The sequence below is a fragment of the Bos javanicus genome, chromosome 16, assembly GCF_032452875.1.
Source record: "Bos javanicus breed banteng chromosome 16, ARS-OSU_banteng_1.0, whole genome shotgun sequence".
NCBI lineage: Eukaryota > Metazoa > Chordata > Mammalia > Artiodactyla > Bovidae > Bos > Bos javanicus.
This window is the reverse complement of record NC_083883.1, coordinates 43,825,684-43,845,275: the sequence shown is the minus strand read 5'-3', so window position 1 is coordinate 43,845,275 and position 19,592 is coordinate 43,825,684. Positions and strand designations below refer to the sequence as shown.

At 43.4% G+C, this 19,592-nt stretch overlaps 1 protein-coding gene across 4 annotated transcripts in view; it reads left to right on the top strand.

Moving 5' to 3' along the window:
- Window positions 1-1,418: 1,418 nt before the first annotated feature.
- PEX14 (peroxisomal biogenesis factor 14) overlaps window positions 1,419-19,592 on the top strand; it is a 149,376-nt gene continuing 131,202 nt past the window's right edge. Inside the window, exons 1-3 of one of the 4 annotated variants that reach the window (XM_061382773.1) lie at window positions 1,421-1,527; window positions 6,929-7,075; window positions 15,709-15,756. In XM_061382773.1, the coding sequence (XP_061238757.1) occupies window positions 1,492-1,527; window positions 6,929-7,075; window positions 15,709-15,756 (231 nt within the window). In that variant the 5' untranslated portion in view covers window positions 1,421-1,491. Of the gene's footprint in view, window positions 1,528-6,928; window positions 7,076-15,362; window positions 15,591-15,708; window positions 15,757-19,592 lie in introns of those variants that run through there. The other 3 variants (XM_061382770.1, XM_061382774.1, XM_061382771.1) reach the window with 3 other exon arrangements.

The following is a 19,592-nucleotide window of genomic DNA, read 5'->3' as shown; positions in this document are numbered from 1 at the left end:
TGCATGATATTAATACTTAAAGCAGTGTCATTTTACTTTGTACTGTTTGTTTTTCCTTTCCAACCTGAAAAGATCTACAAAATGTCCCAAACTTCACGCTGATTCGAAGGAAATCAGTTTTAAAAATTGATGACTGTAGTTTTCAGTCTTGCTGAAGACATAACAGAGAAGCACAAAATACTCCCACATTTCCACGCATTCGATTCTCTGCTTCAGATCTGTAGATTGGGTTGGAACCTCGGAATGAAATGCTTAAATGTTAGGTTAAACATTATAATCTCAAATCAGAGAGAAAAGGGGAAATCTCATCACTGTTGAGATTGTCCAGATGCTGCTTGACAACATATTTGTCCTTGTTCTAATACTGCTACTTAGGGAAAAGTCTGTGTTTTTCACTCCTGAAAAACCAACACTTAAGACTGAAATAATACAAAAAATATCAAAAAGTTTCCTGGCTTAAAAGGGGGGCATTTTATATAAACAAGGAATAATTTGTTATTCCTGTTATTCCTGGCCTGCTGCAGTCCATGGGGTCGCAAAGAATCGGACACGACCCAGCGATTGAACTGAACTGAAGGAATAATTATCAGCCTGTATTAATTCAGGGTCAATCCCTTTAATATTTTATTAAAGGAAATCAGATATTATCTCATAAGAAAAATACATTTAAAACAGTGTTTGGTAGGAAGAATTGTTAACTGAGGCAATGCTTTTGAATATGCCATCACTGATCAAACACAACTGCGATATGAACTGACTGATATTTCTAATGTATACAGCTCTTTCGTGCATGTAATGTCACAATTGGCTTAAAATCTAACAACTCAACCACTATAAAGTAATAAAGGTTCGTAGAAGCCTTACCTCTCCCAAAAGCACTCGCCTTCTGAGTTCTTCTAAAAGACCTGCAGACAGTTATCGGACTCCTGTCTCCAAGATGTTTTAATTATGTGAGTGTGTGTGTGTTTGTGTGTGTGAGTGTGTGTGTGTGTATTTGGCCTGGACTTGAGAGCAGGAGTTGTCTTTTATCTTATTTCTCACACCTACCAAGCAGCCAATAGTAAGCACTCAACAAATGGTACTGAACCAAATCATCAATTGATTAATTAATTTCCAAGTCTCTTCACATTGATTAATTAACTACTTAGCGTGTCCCTACATGGGCTGCTGTCTATGGAGTCGCAGAGTCGGACACGACTGAAGCGACTTAGCAGCAGCATATGTGCCCATGGGCAGAGATTTAATTCAGTAAGTATAATACACATATAAGAAAGCAAAGGATAGACTTCGGTTTTGCTGTAAAAGGAGAGACCAAAGGGAAATAGCGCATGTTGACCTTGTGGTGGGAGTTCCCCTCTTCTCCCACAGTGACCTGCCCCAACCCCCATCGACAGCTCAGTTCCGGCTACTTTAGTCTGGGCAGAGAGCGAGAGCGAGGGCGCTTGGGAGAAGCCTCGCCCTACGGCGATAGATTAGTCAGGCCTCAAAAAGATGGCGTCCTCGGAGCAGGCTGAGCAGCCGAGCCAGGTAAGGGGAGTGGGGTTGCCCAGTAGTGGTGGCGGGGACCCCCGCTGGAGTTGTGGGGGGGTGGCTTGGCGGGTGGCTGGGAGCCCGGTGGGGATCCTGAGCCTCGGAAACAGGCGCCCGCGACCTCTAGCCACCTCCGGGGTCCCGCCCCTCTCCAGGTCCTCGCCGCCCGGCCCCTCCCCCGGTGACCCCTCTTTGACCACATTCCCGAGCCGGGGCTCGGAGGCGCCCGCGGTCCCCCCCCTTCTCGCCTGCCGGCCCCTGGGGTCCCACTTGTGCTTGGCTGGAGCGGTGGCGGGACCCTTAAGAAATCCCCCAGCCTTGAGCTGCGAGGGCTCCTGCTTGAGAGGGGTGAGAGGCTGGATCGTTCCCGGCCGTTCCGTCCCGGGAGGGGCCTGACTCCCTCAGGGTTCCCACTTCCCCGCAGCCTCAGCCTCCCGGGCTACCCTGCTGCCAGCCTCTTCGTTTTCAGTCACCTTTGCGCTTCCCCTGCTAAGTTGGAGGGTGGGAAATATACTTGGACTCTCAGTGCGTTGGTAGGAAGGGGACTCATTGTAAACAACAGACGCCACCGAGCTAATGGCTGGTAATCTGTCCTTGCTGCCCAGTTTGGTTTTCTCAGCCAGACTCCAGCCTTTCAGTCATAGGTGCAGCCAAATCCCACTCCAGTTCGGGGACCTTGAAAGTGCTCACTCCTGTTAGGAAGCAGTGGATGATAAGGCTTCTGAAGGCGTTTGTAGTCCAAAGGTGGGGTGGACTGGGGGTAAGCGGTACTTTACAATTACTGAGTGTGTGCCATCATGCCGAGGACAAATTACGCTTATTATCTCGTTTAATGCTCATTACAACCCTTATGAAGTACAGGCTATTAAGCGCCATTTTGCAGGGTCTGTAACGAGCCTGATTAAGCCTGGATTTGTGTGTGACTCCACTAGTTAGTCCTGCACGTGTAAGTTTAGTTAGGATTGGACAGAGGAGGAAGAAAATGGTGTCAACCTGGACTCATCTTCATTTCTCACCTCCTTGAAACACCTGTGGACTTTTCAGCCGCCTACTGGTATTTCACTTCCTTCCTTGGCAGAAGAATACCACTTAGTGTTTCTTATTACTCTTTCATTCTTTATGATAAGTCCATTACAGGAATTGCACTTAGAGAAGTAGCGTGTTCCCCAGACCAGCTTCCGATAGCGAAGCGAATGATTCAGAGAGATGTCTGCATTGTAAAACATGAGAAATAAAGAGGGCTGCTTTGGTCTTCTCACTGTCGAAAATTCTGGAGTGTGGGGAGTGTCCTGAGTTGGAGGGTGTGGGACTCTTCATTCTTGCCTTAACCCACTTAGCTTGCTAACATACCGAGGTTCCTCGGAATCTGGGCTTCTCTGAACTCTTATATATTAGGAATGCCTATAGGCTGGGATTAAAGGATGCCAGAACGTGTAATTTTCCTGTAACTGTGAAGGTTTCTAGAATTTTTGCCACTGGGAGGCTTTTTAGCACCCAGGGAGTCCTTTGGTTCTAGAAATTGTCTTCTCTGTGCACGTGGACGGGATCGAAGGTCCTGAAGGGGATTTTGGCTGGCCTCTGTTTGGTTTTCAACTCTGCTTCTCCTTTGCCCTCCTTTCCAAAGCTGGTAGAGATGGGATTGCATCAGAACATGCTGGCAGACTGGGGCAAAACTTAAATGTTTCACACCAGATTCTGTCACTGTCTGACAATAAGCTGCAAATGCATGCATTTTAAGTGAACAGTTGCTTCGCATTTCATTTTCTAGTCCTGATCAGTGGTTTCCCCATTTCTCCAGTAAAACACAGTGGAACTGAAAGAACTGTTTGTATATTCCCCCAAACCTGGTTTGGGTGTGAGAAGAACACATCACACCTGTGGGACTGAGCCAGTATTCTGTCTCTTGTAGATAGTTTGTTAGCTTTGTGGCATCAGTCTCTTGTTTTGAAAGATTGAGGGTAGATAACCAGCACTTTCTTTGAAAGGCAGTATAGAGCAGTGGTTAAAAGTATGGACTCTGAAGCCATCCCCACTGGTCTAGAATCCTAGCCCCACTACTTACCAACTGTGTTGGTCTTGGATAAGTTGCTTCTTTGGCCTTAGTTTCCCCATCTGTAAAATAGGAATAATACTAGTGCCTATCTCATAGCACTGGTCTGAGGATTAAATGAATTAACTTGTTTTAGAACAGTGCCTAACATAGTGTGTTATCTGTTAGTATTCCATGTAGTAAACTCTGGAGTTTCACGCACAAGTCATCTAAGCCTTTCCTCAGTCCCTGTTGTAATATTTTTGGGAGTGTGAGTTTTCATATGTTGACCAGAAGTTCACTAAAGTTTTATTTGCCCTTAAGTAATTGCCTTAAAATTTAAAGGAATACCCTAACTGGTGATTATCCTTGCTGTCCTTTGTAACTTAGATTTCACTGGTATATTTGCTTTTTCATAAGGGTATAATCATTTTATTCTATCTTCAAAACAGTCTGTTGGAATTGCATTTATTGCTTCATACTCTAGTCGTGTTTACTCCACATTACTCTGTTTTGCAAGGCTAATCTCTTATCAAAGTCCCTTTTAGTCTGTACATGTTATGGGCCATTGGAACAGGAAATGTTATCCCTATTTCTGTACTTTCCCACCAGCTTTTCTGTCTCTAGTGAAGAGCAGAGGCATGGTTCAATCCAATGGTCTAATGATTGTTGAGAACTGAGAATATTACGGAATATAGGTTTCCAGTCTGTTCATGTTCACTGGATATAGTTGATTATGGACTGAAAAAACACAGAAGCAGGGAAGGGAGAAGAGTACAGCAAAGATGTTATGGAGAGAAAGGCTTGTTTTCCTGATTGATTTTGGTTTGAACTCCAGCACTCACTCACTCACTCTTGGACTTAACCACTCGACCTGTCTGTGCCTCAGTTTTCTTCTCTGTAAAATAGGAGTGATAATAATTAACCTAGAAGGTTGCTTTGAGGGTTGACTAAAGTTACAGATTTTAAGAGTATGTGGTACATTTTGAGTGCTCATGTTGTGAATGTTAATTTCCTTCTCCAGGTCTCTGCATACAGTTCTGGAAGATTATTGAACTTTTGAATAGCAAGTTCAAACAAGATATTTTGTCCCTCACTCTTATTTTGAGAAGTTTTCAACCTATAGAAAAGTTGAAAGAATAATACAGAGAATTCCTCTGAATCTCTCATAAAAGTGAACGAGATGCATTGTTTACCTTTTGCTGAATTTGCTCTATTTCAGTCTCTTTATATTTTTCTTTTCTTTGGTAAGAATTTGATAGTTACAGACATGGTATTTCATTCAAGAATACTTCACCTTGTCTCTCATAAGAGTAAGGTTATTCTTCTACATAACCATAATACCACTATCACAAAGGAAGTTTGATATTGATAAAATATTATTTATTAATACAGACCGCATTCAAATGTTTCCAATAAAAAACAAATTCAGGATCCAGTCAAGAAATAGGGAGTGCATTGATTTGCCTCTTTAGTATAATTTAGCATGATTCCCTAGCCTTTAAAATTAAAAAAAAAAAACACTTTTTATTGGTGTTTAATATACACCCAGGAAGTCCACCAGTTATGTGTACAGCTTGGTGAATGTTCACAGAGTGAACACAATCCTGTGTAACCAGTACTCAGATCAAGCAATCAAACATAACCGGGACCTCAGAAACCTCTTCAGCATCCCTCCTGTTACTGTCCACTCCCCAAAACATTGCCCCTATCCTGACTTAATGTCCATATGTTAATAGCTTTTTGAGTGACTGAGTCTTTGTGGCCAAAAGCTTTACCGTGGAATTCAAATAAATGTGTTGTGGTCAGTTTTGACAAATATATATATACCTGTTTAACCACCACCACAGTCAAGATCAAAACAATTCCAGTATTCCCAAACATTCCCTTACTCTGCTTCCCCAGAAAATCCTAGCCTTTGGCCTCTGGGAATCTGAGCTGCTTTTTTACCACTAATAGATTATATTTGTCTCTCCTAGAATTACACGTGAATGTATTCATAATGTATATAATCTTTTGTGTCTCACTTCTTTTGCTCAGAATAGCGTTTGTGAAATTTTATATTGTTGTACATATGGCTTAGCAGTAAAGAGTCTGCCTACAATGCAGGAGATGTGTGTTTTTTTATTTTTTTTATTTTTAAACTTTACAATATTGTATTAGTTTTGCCAAATATCAAAATGAATCCGCCACAGGTATACCTGTGTTCCCCATCCTGAACCCTCCTCCCTCAGGAGATGTGGTTTTGATCCCTGGGTCAGGAAGAAGATCCCTTGGAGAAGGAAGTGGCAACCCACTCTGGTATTCTTCCCTGGGAAATCCCATGGACAGAGGATCTTGGTGGGCTTTATAGTCCATGGGGTTGTAAGAGTTGTACGTGACTGAACAGCTGAACCACCACCACCACCATGTATCAGTAATTCATTACTTTTTGCTAGTGTGTAGTATTCCATTGTATAGGTAAATCAACAGCACAGTTGATCTGTGTACCACTTGAACATTTGGTGTATATTAATTGCCTGTCGTCTAACAATGTTATTACAAATTTAGCAGCTTCATGCAGCACACATGTATTGTCTCACAGTGTCTATGGGTCAGGAGTCAGGACACCATTTAGCTGTGTCTCCCAAGGCAGCAGTCAAGCTGTCTGTCAGGGCTGTGATCGCATCTGAGTCTTGACTGGGGAAGGATTTGCTTCCGAGCTCATGTGGTTGTTGGCAGCATTTGGCTCCTTGTGGACTGCAGTGTGAGAACCCCGTTTTGTCAGCAGCTGTCAGCTAGAGGCTGCCCTCAGCTTCTGCCACATGGGTCTTCCCCAGGCGGCCACTTGTTTCTTCAGAGGTGAATGGATATTACAGTCTTACGTAATGTAACCACATATGTGTAATTACATGTGTTCTGTACAATTACAATTACCATACTATATTGGCCAGAAACCTGTCGCAGTTCCTGCCCACTTTCAAAGGGACAACACAAGGGCATGAATGCCAGGAGATGGGGATCGTGGGAGTCACCTCAGAGACTCTTCCCCACATGGTTGGTTCTAGTTTTGGGCTACTATAAATACTCATGTGTGTTTGTGGAAACATGTTTTCATTTTTCTTGGTAAATACTTCCCAAGTGTAATTGCAGGGTCACATGATAAGTGTATGTTGAGCTCTGTAATAGATTGCGTTCTTGTTTTGTAAAGTTGTCCTTGTTGTTGTTTAGTCACTAAGTCAGGTGTGACTCTTTGTGACCCCATAGACTGCCTGATACCGGTCTTCTCTGACTTCCGGGATTGCCCAGTTTGCTGAGATTCATGCCCATTGAGTTGGTGACACTATCTAACCATCTCATTCTCTGCTGCTTCCCTTCTCCTGCCTTCAGTCTTTCCCAGCATCAGGGTCTTTTCCAGTGAGTTGGCTCTTCACATCAGGTGGCCAAAGGATTGGAGCTTCGGCAAAGTTGTACTGTTCTTCATTCCACCAACAATGTGTGAACGTTCTGATGGCCCCACACCCATACCACCACTTGGTATTGTCTGTCTGTTTTAATTTTAGCCGTTTGAGTGTGTAGCTTGCATGACTGTGTAGTGGTATTTCATTGTGGTTTTTCTTTGCATTTCTGTGATGACGAATAACATTAAGCATCTCTTTTCATGTGCATACTGGTAAAGGCTGAGGTTAATGTTTTTCCCCATGTGAATATCAGTTGTTCCAGCATCATTTGTTGATCTTACCATCTTTGTAAAATAAATTGAAAAATAGTATATAATAGATCAATTTCTAAACTGTCTTCTGTTCCATTTATCCATTACCTATATGCAAATGAAGTTTCTCCTAATGCAAATGAAGTATAGATGACTCATGAGTTTGAACTGCATTGGTCCACTTGGATTTCTTTTTCAATAAATACACAGTACAGTACATAATATACTAGAGTTTATGGTTGGTTGAATCCATAAATATGGAGGGCTAACTGATACTGATTTATAGTTTGTGTGTGTGTGAGTAAGAGAGAGAGAGAGAAATCTGTATCTAACTGTCAAGGTAATACTGGCCTATCAGAATGAGTTGGGAATTTTTATCTTTTTTTTTTTTTTTTGGCTGTGCCATGCACCTTGCAGGACCTCAGTTTCTAGACAAGGGATTGAACCTGGGCCACAGCAGTTGAAGCCCAGAATCCTAACCACTAGGCAACCAGGGAACTCCCTCACCTTTCTTTTCTACTTTCTGAAGTAGTTTGTGTAAGACTGCTATTACTGGGCACTTGCATGGCAGTCCAGTGGTTAAGACTTGTGCTTTCTGTTTTTCCCCTAGGGTCAGCTTTGACATAATGTTTCTCAAGGAATTTGCTATCATTTCAGTTGTCAAATAAGTTTAAGGTGCTTCATAATATTCCTTTTTTTTTTTCCCCTCAAGGCTTCTTCTTTTTCCCCATTGTGGACCATTTCTGTAGTCTTTATTGAATTTGTTATAGTGTTATTTCGGTGTTATGTTTGGTTTTTTGGCCACGAGATCTTAGCTCCCTGACCAGGAATCCAACCTGTATTCCTTGCATTGGAAGGTGAGATCTTAACCACTGGACTGCCAGGGAAGTCCCTCCATTATCTTTTATTTAAAAAGAAGTCAATTATTTATTTTATTTTTGGCTGCTCTGGGTCTTCGTTGCCCTGTGCGGGCTTTCTCTGGTTGCGGCGAGTGGGGGCTATTCTTTGTTGTGGTTTTGGGGCTGCTTGTGGTGGTGGCTTCTCTTCTGGAGCACGGGCTGTAGTCACACAAGATCAGTAGTTGTGGCCCTCCTGTATCTTTTAGATGTCTATAAAATATGCAGAGATTTTCCCCTTTTCATTCCTACTATTGGAAAATAGTGTCTTTTTTTTAAATTGATCAATCTGGCTACAGATTTATCAGTCTTAGTATTCCTCAGAAAATCGGTTTTTATTTTATTTATTTTCCTCTGTTGTTTTTAAGTTTTAAATTTTCTTTCTGTTTACTTTGGGTTTCACTTGTTCTTTCTCTAGCTTCTTTTCTAAAGTCACTAACTGAAACTGTAAACTTCCTTCTAAGCACAGCTTTAGTTGCATTCCACAAATTTAAATGTGTTTTCATTTTCATTCAGTTCAGTTCAGTCACTCAGTCGTATCCGACTCTTTGTGACCCCTTCGACTGCAGCACGCCAGGCTTCCCTCTCAATCACCAACTCCCGGAGCTCGCTCAGACTCATGTACATCATGTTGGTGACGCCATCCAACCATCTCATCCTCTGTCGTCCCCTTCTCCTCCTGCCTTCAATCTTTCCCATTATCAGGGTCTTTGCCAGTGGGTCAGTTCTTCACATCAGGTGGTCACAGTATTAGAGCTTCAGCTTGCAGTCCTTCCAATGAATATTCAGAACTGATTTCCTTTAGGATTGACTGGTTGGATCTCCTTGCAGTCCAAGGGTCTCTCAAGAGTCATCTCCAACACCACAGTTCAAAAGCATCAGTTCTTCAGTGCTCAGCTTTCTTTATGGTTCAACTCTCACATCCATACACGATTACTGGAAAAACCATAGCTTTGACTATATAGACTCTTGTCGGCAAAGTTATGTCTCTGCTTTTTAATATGCTGTCAGTTCAGCATATTTTTCTGTAATTATTTTGTCTTCTTGATTAACTCCCTTATTTTGAAAGTGTCCTTGTTTATCATTGGTAATATCTGTTAGTTTGAAGCTGTCTGAGATTAATATTGCCAGTACAGCTTTGTTATGATTAGTGTTTGCATGGTCTATCATTTTCCATCCTTTGGCTTTTGAGCTATGTGTGTCATTTTGTTTAAAATGGGTTTCTTATGGGCAGTCTATAGCTCAGTCTTGGGTTTTCTCACCACTCAGCCTGACAGTCTCTGCCTTTTAATAGGAGTGTTTCATTTGTACTCAAGGTAAATATGAATGTGGGTGGGTTTAAGTCTGAAGTGAGGTCGCTCAGTCATGTCCGACTTTTGCGACCCCATGGACTGTAGCCTACTGGGCTCCTCTGTCCATGGGATTTTCCAGGCAAGAATACTGGAGTGGGTTGCCATTTCCTTCTCCAGGGCATCTTCCCGACACAGGGTTTGAACCCAGGTCTCCAGCACTGTAGGCAGATGCTTTACCTTCTGAGCCACAAGGGAAGCCTTCGGGTTTAAGTCTACCATCTTGCAATTTTTTTTTTCATCTGTTTTTTGTTTTCTCTTTTTTTGTCTTCTCTTGGATTGAATTATTTTTTGGATTTCATTTTATCTCTACTGTTGATTTAGCTGTACCCTACCAAGTTTTTTTTTTTTTTTTTTTTTACTAGTTAGTGATTGCTCTAAGGTTTACGTTACTTTAAGTTACCACAGCCTATTTTCAAATGACATATTATAAATAATTCACATATAGTGTAAGAACCTAACAGAAATATGCTTCAGTTTTCCCTTTTATCCATTATACTATGTGTCATAGATTTTACTACTACATATGACACAAACCTCACAGTACATTTAAATTATCTTTTAAAAATAAAAATTTGCTAACATGTTGACCATTTCTAACGTTCCTCTTTCATGTAGATTAAGTTTCCATCCAGTATTGTTTTTCTTCTGCTTAAAGAATTTCTTTTAATGTTTCTTGTGGTACAAATATACTGTTGACGACCACTGCCTCTTTTTCCTTTTGAAAAAGTCTTTAATTTGTATTCATTTTTGAAAGAATTTAATTGGATATGGAATTCCAGGTTGACAGTGGTGGTCGTGTCCTGTCCTCTGTGGGCATTTTAAAGATATTATTTTTTTTGAAATGCCAGATGGCCAAGTTTTTGTGGTTTTATTAACACAAACGCAGTGTGCACACAAGCTGTCTGTTCATTTCTCTGCCGGGCAGCCTGGCATAGGATTGGTGACTCTGAGGGCCGGCAGGATTGCTCTTTCCACACTGGCTTTGAGTTCTTGGAGGAAACGTGAGTAACCTAAGCACAGGAAGGCTGTTGCACGTCAGCACACTTCAGGCTCCCTGAAGTTGTGGACCAGGAACTTCCGGAAGCCACTGGGCAGTACGACCGTGCTCTTGTTGCTCGCGTAATCAGCGTTGGGCACTCGTATCTGGCCCATGAGTTTCTTGAGCACCCTGTTGTCAGTGCCTCTGGGTTTCCATCGTTCCACTTAATTTTGACTTAGCAGTCTGACTGGTGTGGGTTCAACTTCTTGGTCCTCTTTTTGATGAGCTTCACGAGGGGTCTGAATGTGGCCCTGATGGCTGTCACCTCTGTAAAGTGGGCAGTGCTGAGGAAAAGCCAAAGATACTATCCCATTGTGGTTTTTTTTTGTCCTGCACAGTTATTGATCAGAAGTCTGAAGTCATTTTTAATCTTGATTAATATGTGTAGGTAATGTTTCTCTTTTTTTTCTGGCTGCTTATAATATTTTTCCCTTTTCATATATTTTTAGAATTTGGTTATGGTATACTTTAGTATACTTATGTGTTTTTTCTGCTTGGGGTTTGCTGAACTTCTGGATCTGTGAGTTTCTAGTTTTCATCAAACTTAGAAATTTTTCAGTCATTATTCAAATATTTTTCTCTTTGGGGTCCCCCACCATCCTTCGTTTTCATCAATTTCTGCTGCAGTGTTTTCAAGCGCACTTACTTTTTTTTCCCTGTAGTAGCTAATCTGCTGTCATTACCATTCAGTGAAATTTCTATTTCAAATATGTTTATTCATCTCTAGAAGTCCTACTCTCTTCTTATACCTCACATTTCTGTCCTTACTGTGATCATGTTTAAATTATTTTTTAAAAGAAAATCTTTTATTTAATTTATTTGGCTGTGTTGGGTCTTGGTGGTTGCACGTGGGATCTTTAGTTGTGGTGTGCAAACTCTCAGTTGTGGGATGTGGGATCTGGCTCTCTGACCAGGGATCGAACCTGAGCCCTCTGAACTGGGAGCACAGTGTCTTAGCCACTGAACCCCCAGGAAAGTTCTCTTTTTAAAATTTATTGAGGTTTTTTACTTGACATACAACATTGTATTAATTTCAGGTGTACAACATGGTTTGATATTTGTATTTTTTAATTGAGCTAAATTCTTGAATAAAGCTGGACTGGTGAGACTCATGGATCTTGTGGACTTGGTTCAACTTCTGACAGGCAGTTTGGCTGCTCAGACCTTACCCCTCTTTCAAAACCACGTCTGAGCTGCGTGTTAAAGATGGGAGTCTGTCCTCCTCCTCGTCATAAGGAAGTGACTTGTTAGGATTCTTCCAGGGCTCCGACTGGTGTTTGGAGTGGAACAGTCCTTCATTGTGTCCACCGTAGGACATTCAGTCCCCAGACCCCTGCCTTCTAAATGCCTGTGGGGCTCTCTGGTCACTGTGACAGCCAGAAACACCTCCACACACTTCTAAATGCCTGTCTGGGGGTGATTCCACCCCAGAGTTGAGATCATTGGGTCATGACATTGCTTTGAGACTGGCCAGGTTTGTATTTTGGTGGTGAAATGCTCCAGGGAAAGACACTGCCATTGTCCTTTGCCTGCTTCATTTTGGCTTATGTATAAGTGGTTCCTTTGTTTTACTCTTTTAACTAAAAAATTAATTAAGTACATATGAATTGAGTATTGATACCAGTTACATTCTAAGTGGTGAAGATCAGCCTTCACCAAGGTGGTAAAGTGCGTGCCTTCAAGGAACTGAAAACTAGCAGGGACAGACATTAATAAACAAGTTATATAATGAAGAATTTCAGATGGTATCATAAGGACGTCAACATGCAGAGTAATAAGGATGAATGATGCCTGTCCTGGTTATCAAGAAATAGTTTTCTAAAGAACACAGGTATTTCAGCATAGAGAATCACCTGGAAAATAATCATATTAGGCAGTTCTCAGATTGGTAAGAAGTCATCTGTGAGGTCACTGTAAGGTCTGACTGACCTCACACAGAGCAGTGAATTGGAATATGATGTGGGGAAATGCTTGCTCCTTTCTCAGCAGCCCCCGAGAATGGTCTTGGAGGTCGGGCTTTGGTGTGCTGAGACCCTAGAAGGCTCTGTGAAGCCAAAATTTGAGGAATTCACAGAGTGTTGCTATTTAAGCTCCTTGGTGGGGCTGTGATTCTTACACACTTTGAATATCCCAGAAAGACTCTGTAAGGAGCCAGCATCAGTGGTGGGTCCCCAAGGAAGAAGAGGCTGTTGGGATGAGAAGGGAGCTTCCTTTTTAAATTTTTTAAAGCAGAGTATATTTACATGGCTCACATAAAAAGGTACAAAAGGATATATGATGAAACAGACTTCTTTGGTGCTGTGTATTGTTTAAAGTTTTTCCTCTAGCAAATATTAGCTGTTCAGGAGATGAACTAATTTAAAGGGAAGTTCCTTGGAGGTTATGATTGACAGTGATTAGTTGTATCTCAGGAAGAAAGTTTTAGTTTAAATCAAAATGAGGCTTCCTGAATAATAGAGCTATTTGTGTTAGTTCCATCTAGTCAAATAACTTACATTATTATTTATGGGATAGCATTAAGGTTGTTGCTTAATAAAATGTGGTCTAAGCAAAACTCGATTATTTTGATTAAGTAGAAGAGCTCCAGTCCTTTTGGTACCCGTCCTTTTAGCTGAGTCATCATAGGCAGGTTATTTAACCTCCCTTGCCTCAGTTTCCTCATCAGCAATACTTCCATACATTTATTGTGAGAATGAAATGAAGAAGGAGCTAAGTAAATGTTTGCACTTAATACTTACCAGATGGACTGAAGGAAGCCCTCAAGAAGGCAATGAACTTTATATAATCTGTTCAAACCCAATCCATTCTGCTCTTTGTTGCCCGCTCATTCATTCAGCAAATATCTGTGGAAGGTCTGTGGCTCAGCAGGTGAAGAATTTACCTGCAATATAGGAGACACAGGAGAAGCGAGTTTGATCCCCGGGTTGGGAAGATCCCCTGGAGGAGGAAATGGCAACCCACTCCAATATTCTTGCCTGGAGAATTCGATGGGCAGAGGAGCCTGGTGGGCTATAGTCGAAAGGGTCACAAAAGAGAGTTGGACACGACTAAGCAAACAAGCACATAACCTGTGCCTGATACTGACCCAGGGATACAGTGATAAGCAGACACAGTTTCTGCCCACTTGGAGTATATAATCCGGTGAGGACACAGACATCAGTTGGATATCATGCACTTAAAATTGCAGTTCGGCTTAGTCCTTGAAGGAGAGGTACACGGTGTGAGTGTATATTAAGGAGATTTGAATATACAGATATTCTCCTGTCAGAGAAGTCACACTTTCCCAAGAGTGACTTAGCTGGCATCTGAAGGATAAGTCAAGCCATCAGAGAGAAGGGAAGGAACAGCTGGTGCAAAGGCCCCTTGACTGAGGAAGAAAAGGCGAGTGTGTGCGTTGTCGGCAGAGCTGGGGAATGTGGTGCCAGACCTGGTATGTTAGAGGAGACGCATGGCCAAACTGAGAAGGTTTTCCTGTATTAGAGTCATTGTTGTTTACTGGGGCGGGTGGGTGGATGAGATCAGATTATTGTTTTGAAGAGATTGTCTGCTTGCAGGGTGGAAACTGAATTAGAAGAGAGAGCCAGCATGGATGTGAGTGAGCTGATGAGAAGGCTATGGCAGTGGTCCAGGCAGGGGTTTTTGGAAGCTTAGACCTAAGTGACGTTAGAAGAAATGGAGCAAAGTGGATGGCCTGATTCCATGGATGTTTAGGAAGGCATATGGGAAGACTTGATATGGTGTTTGCTCTGGCAGGTGAGGGGAGGCGCTGCCCAGGGTGGTCTTTTGGATTCTAGTTTGTGTATTTTGGTGGAAGGTTGACTTTCACTCAGACAGGGAAAGCAGAAGAGGTCATATATGGTGGAAGGAGAGGATTATGAATCTGCTATGGGATTTGTTAAGTCCAGGAGAAGGCAGGAAGTTGTAGAACTCAAGAGAGGTGTGGGCTGGAGCCCTAAATGCATCAGCTTATGGATGCCTGGAGCTTTAGGAGGGAGGGAAGGCACGTTCAGTTTTCTAGTTACTTTCCATACTTTCTAATTTTATGCTGGCTGACCTTCTTGTCCTAAAGAAGAAGGGGCTCTTGAGAAGGACTTCGGATGAAGTGATAGGGTCCTTCCAGCAGAGTTCTTGCCTCCCTGTGTGGGAGCAGCTGGGCATGAGGAATCTTTGGGGACCCTCTGTGGACTGGACTCTTTCCTCTCTCCACTTCCATTCTTTTTCCCAGAAGGCTTCGCACTTGCCATCTGAACCAGCTGGGAGGAGTTTGGAGGCTGGCTCCACAGATTAGCTCATTTGTCTGGATATTATCTGTGGATAATTGGGAATTGGTTTGAGCATCAGTAACAATAAACTAATCATGACTCTCTGAAGCTGCTTGTTTTCTTCCTTTGGAGATTTGTAGATTTCCTCCTAGGGTGTCTGTCACTGTCTCTTGTCTCTCCCTTTCTCTGAACTGTGGCCGTGTCAGCTAAGGGTTGAAGGTAAATTTGAGGGTGAGGGGAGAGATCCAGAGAAAGACACAGACTAGGGCCAGGCGAGTGGGCCACATGCTGCTTGCGGGTTGGTCTGTTTATCTGTCAGCTTGTCACGAGCTTATTTTCAAAAACCCAACTTTCTTTTCTGCTGGGGATTGGTATCCTGAACGACAGGTGGTAATAGGAACCAGTGTTCACAGTTTACTGCTTCCTTGGCTACAGATAGATGCTGAGTGTAGGCAACTGGGGCCCCCTTGTGGCTGGATCTGGTTATTCACTTTTGCTTGGCTTGCTGGTCAGTGTGGAGGGGGGCGGTGGGCAGAGATGGCAAAAGGAAAGTTTAGCTCTCACTCAACACCTTTTGTGGACTTTGCTATTGCTGTGGGTTTCATGATGGTCCCCAGCCGCTGCTACTCAGCTGCTTGGGCCCTCTGAAGCCAAATTCACCCTTCTTGAGGTGTTGTGACTGTGAACCTGAACCCGGAAGCCCTCTCTCCATGTTCTCTAGCAAATTTGGGCTTCTTGGGCTGATACTTATGAGGAACCTACCACAGACCTCTCTGCAGTATGGAAAACGGGTGAGAAGTGCCAGAAGTAGTTGTTTGTGTGTGTCGCTCCGGAATGGCACGCCTTTGGTTTTTTGATGTCCATTGGGTGGCACTGCAATCTTACTTTTGTTTTTATTTTTCTTTGCAGCCAAGCTCTGCTCCAGGAAGTGAAAATGTGGTGCCTCGAGAGCCGCTGGTAAGAAGCCACGATATATAGTATGAGTCTCTGTTAATTAAAATACGTAGTATGATTCTCTATTAATTAAAACACTGAGTTTAAAGAAGCCTGATGATCCTATAGTCATGTGTCAGTAGTGCCCCTGAATATAGGAGTGGAGGTGTTCTGTAGAGACCGAGCCCATCAGCGACATCTCACTTCTGACTGCTTTTCAGGCATGCAGAGGTTAGCGAGATTCCCTCTTAGTAAAGCCTGGTCTTTTCTGGAATGAGGAGCACCCATCCTTGGTCTGGTGATGCACCGTTTTATTTATTGTTAATCAGTGGGATGCCAGAAACCTATGGTGGCTGAGCTGAAGCAAGGTTGCTGGACCTGACCAAGGAGCTGAGCTGCTTGATTGTCTGAAATAGCCATTCTGTTCCTCAGAGTGAGGGCACTTCAAGTGGCCTTTGGAGAACAGATAAGAGAGAGAGTTCTGTTTCTCCCTGGCCTGTAATTAGGTTTGTGATGCTCACTACCAACATTCTCTGCTTACACAATTGATAGGGAAGAGGCCTACTAAGTGCTGAAGCTAATTTTCTTTACACAGTGCATTTGCCTTGGTGGTCTTAGCCCGAGTGCCTGCCCCATTTTCTGTTTTGCATTTCAAGGCCTACTGCAAATCCTCTTGGCTGAATATTAAGCCCTGTTCTGTACTGGAAATTCCCTGGCAGTCCAGTGGTTAAGACTCTGCACTCTCATTGCTGGAGCCTGGGTTCAGTCCCTGATTGGGGAACTAAGATTCCACAGGCTGTGTGTCACAGCCAAAAAAAAAAAAAAAAGACTTGTTCTCCAGATGAGTTTTACAGAGGGGCCAGCTTTACGTTTAACTTTGCAGAGCTTTTTCTTTCATTGAATAGTGATAGCAAGCTTAGGGATATACCACCAACCTTTTGTTTCAGCAGGGCCTGTGGTTTTACCCGTTTTCCTTCCCTCTCCTTCTGGAGGTAGTGGGAGGAGGTGACGTGAGGCCCTTAGCTGGTATGAACAAGTCTGAATTCCGGCCTGTGCTAAGACTTTCCAAGGCAGGAGGTGAGTTGGATCTGGCTGAGCTGGAGGAAGGCTCGGGTGATGCCAGCCCTGCGGGGACTGGTGGAGAGAGTCACTGTTGCCCTGCATCTCACCTGCTCTTCCCAAGTATGGGTTACTTCCCACCACTCCCTTAGTGGCTTCATTTCTCTCTTTTGGTATTGCGTGGGCTCTTCCTTGTGGTCTTGGTGGTGTGAAAGCCAGAGGAGGCTTTGCTTGGCCAATCCCTTATGTTGGGAGCTTGTTTCCCATGGGGCCTGCCTCAGTGCCCCTCAGACTGAAGTTGTGGTTGACTTTGGACTAAAGTTCAAATTGAACACTCTAGTCCTCTTCAGTCCTTTATTCTTCAGTCTCTTTTCACATTTTTATCTACTCATTTAACTACTGATCACCAGAAGAGCAGCTGGACCATCTTTTGGGCGTTCTTTCTAGCACGGAGCCCTGAGCAGTTGGTGGCATCGCTGACTACTGGGTGCTTGGATCCCCGTGGCCCCTTCGCTCTGCTAATGTTTCTGTCCACTGTTCTTTTCCTGCTGCATTCGGCATCTGCATGTTGGTTGCTTGTGTTTTTATTTCTTTCTTTTCTGGGAGGCCCTGAGCAGTCTTCAAACCCTAGTAGCCAGCGATCGTCCAGAGTTCAGACTCATTCTCTCCAGGCCAACTCCACAATTACCTTATATTTAATTAATATTTTTTCCCCTCTTTACATACTTGCTGCATAATTGCTCAGAGGAAAGAAAACACATAGCAGCAATTTATATATATATAAAAAAACAATAATTAAAAAAAAAACCCCGAAATAAACTCCCATCTCATTTGGGTTGATCCTATGAGTTGGGTAATTAGGGCCCTATTAAAAGGTAGACCCTTCCTCCTTCCCCTCTTTTTTTATTAATTTTTTTATATTAAACTCCCACAGTCTCTCAGTCATGCCCTTATTGCTTTTGGCCAACCATTTGCAGCAGCCTGATTAAATGAGGGCACCAGCCGAGTTGTATGCTCTTATGTGAGCTACTTTTGCCTCTTGGGAGAGGCGGCAGGAGGGTGCCAGGCAGAGAAGCTGCCGAGGGCCAGCAGCGGCTTGTGTGGCTGGTCAGGGGGACAGGATGAGCTGCTGCGAACTGGCAGCAGGCTAGAGAGAGTCACAGGGTGCCAGAGAGGTGATGGGGCACCCACACACAGAAAGCCCCCTAGCACTCAGCCCAAGGGCCTATCTACACCCTCACCCCTACCCCCCAGGGAGGTTCCTCAGGCTATATGTGTTAGCTGTCTCCTCGGTGCTCAGGAGGAACAGACAATTGAAGAATAAAGCTAAGCCTTCTTCCTAAGTAATTTATATATCTTATTTGGGGAAGAAAATGCATTTATTTGTTACATGCAAGACAATTAGCAAATGGCACAAGGTTGTATATAATTTTAGCAAACAGTACAAAATTGTATATAATTTGGTGCAGAATTGCCTGGCTGGGAGTATAAGAGAGCCTTCATTATTCAGAGAAGGAAGAGTTCTCTGGTGGGGTGGGGTGGGGGTGGGGTCCTTAGGGGTGGTTTTTGTGAAACTCGAGGCCAGGGCTGGAGGAATAGGATAGTCCAGTGTTGAAGGGAACACCGTGCTCAGTTATTTTTGGTTTTGTTTTTAACCAAGTGGAGTGCGTATTTTCCACAAAATTCCTAAATGGAAGCTGCCTGTTCTCTATACTAATAAGGCTAAGCTTGGGATGCTGAAGGCAAATAATCTTGTTTTTTGTCTTCAGAACTAGATGAGCACTTTGGGTAATTTTCCCCTTTATTAAAAGAGAGGCTGTACTGAGGAGTCAGCATAGTACCGGTGACGTTGTTAGGTGGGCGTGTTCAGGTGTCTGCGCTATTGCTTTGCTCTGTTTCTAGGAAAGGAGGACCTGGTTTTCATTTCTGTCCTCTCTGGACCCTAAGAGCTGGCTTGTGATTTTGAGTTAATAAGTAGGCTCATTCGTGTCTGACTCTTTTGAGATCCTATGGACTGTAGCCCGCCAGGCTCCTCTGTGCATGGGATTTCCTAGGCAAGAATCCTGGAGTGGGTTGACATTTCCTCCTTCGTGGGATCTTCCTGACCCAGGGATTGAACCCGAGTCGCCTGCGTTTCCTGCATTGGCAAGCGGATTCTTTACACTGCACCTCCTGGGAAGGCCTGATAGGGGTCTTGTGGTCTCTAATTGGCACACACGTGTGTATAGCGATCCCCTCTCTGGCCGCCTAGTGACACTGCACGTTACCTTCTCTTGCGCCTGCAGACCTCCTCCCTCACTGAAGAACCAACCCAGCAACTCTGGCCATATTAGTGGGGTAATTGCTCTATAATGTCATGATGTTCTTGGGGTGGTGATTGGTAAACAGACTCCCCTTGATAAATTCTGTGAACTCCCCGTTGAAATTCTCTGATTGTTAATGACAGAACTCTTTGCCAGAGTTAAAATGGCTGATTACTTTTTCTTTATACTTTGTTCACTGAGCTTTGCCTTCCAGGACAAGCTCCAGAGTACTGACCTGTAGCTTCTCCCAGACCTGCTCAAAACCTGTAAATTTCCTGCAGACCTGGGTTTTCTCATCACCTATGTGGGCACATGCTCAAGCCGTCGCAGAGGCTCTGGGCTGGTCCCCACACTGCTCTGCGAGGATCAAGTGCTCCTGCCTGGTTGATAAACCTTTAAGAATGGCCGGACGATTGTCTGCATAGAGTTCCTCCCTTGCTTTGATACAGAAACAGGGGTTAAGTAGTCTCCTTAGAGTCCTTCCAGTCATACAAGTTG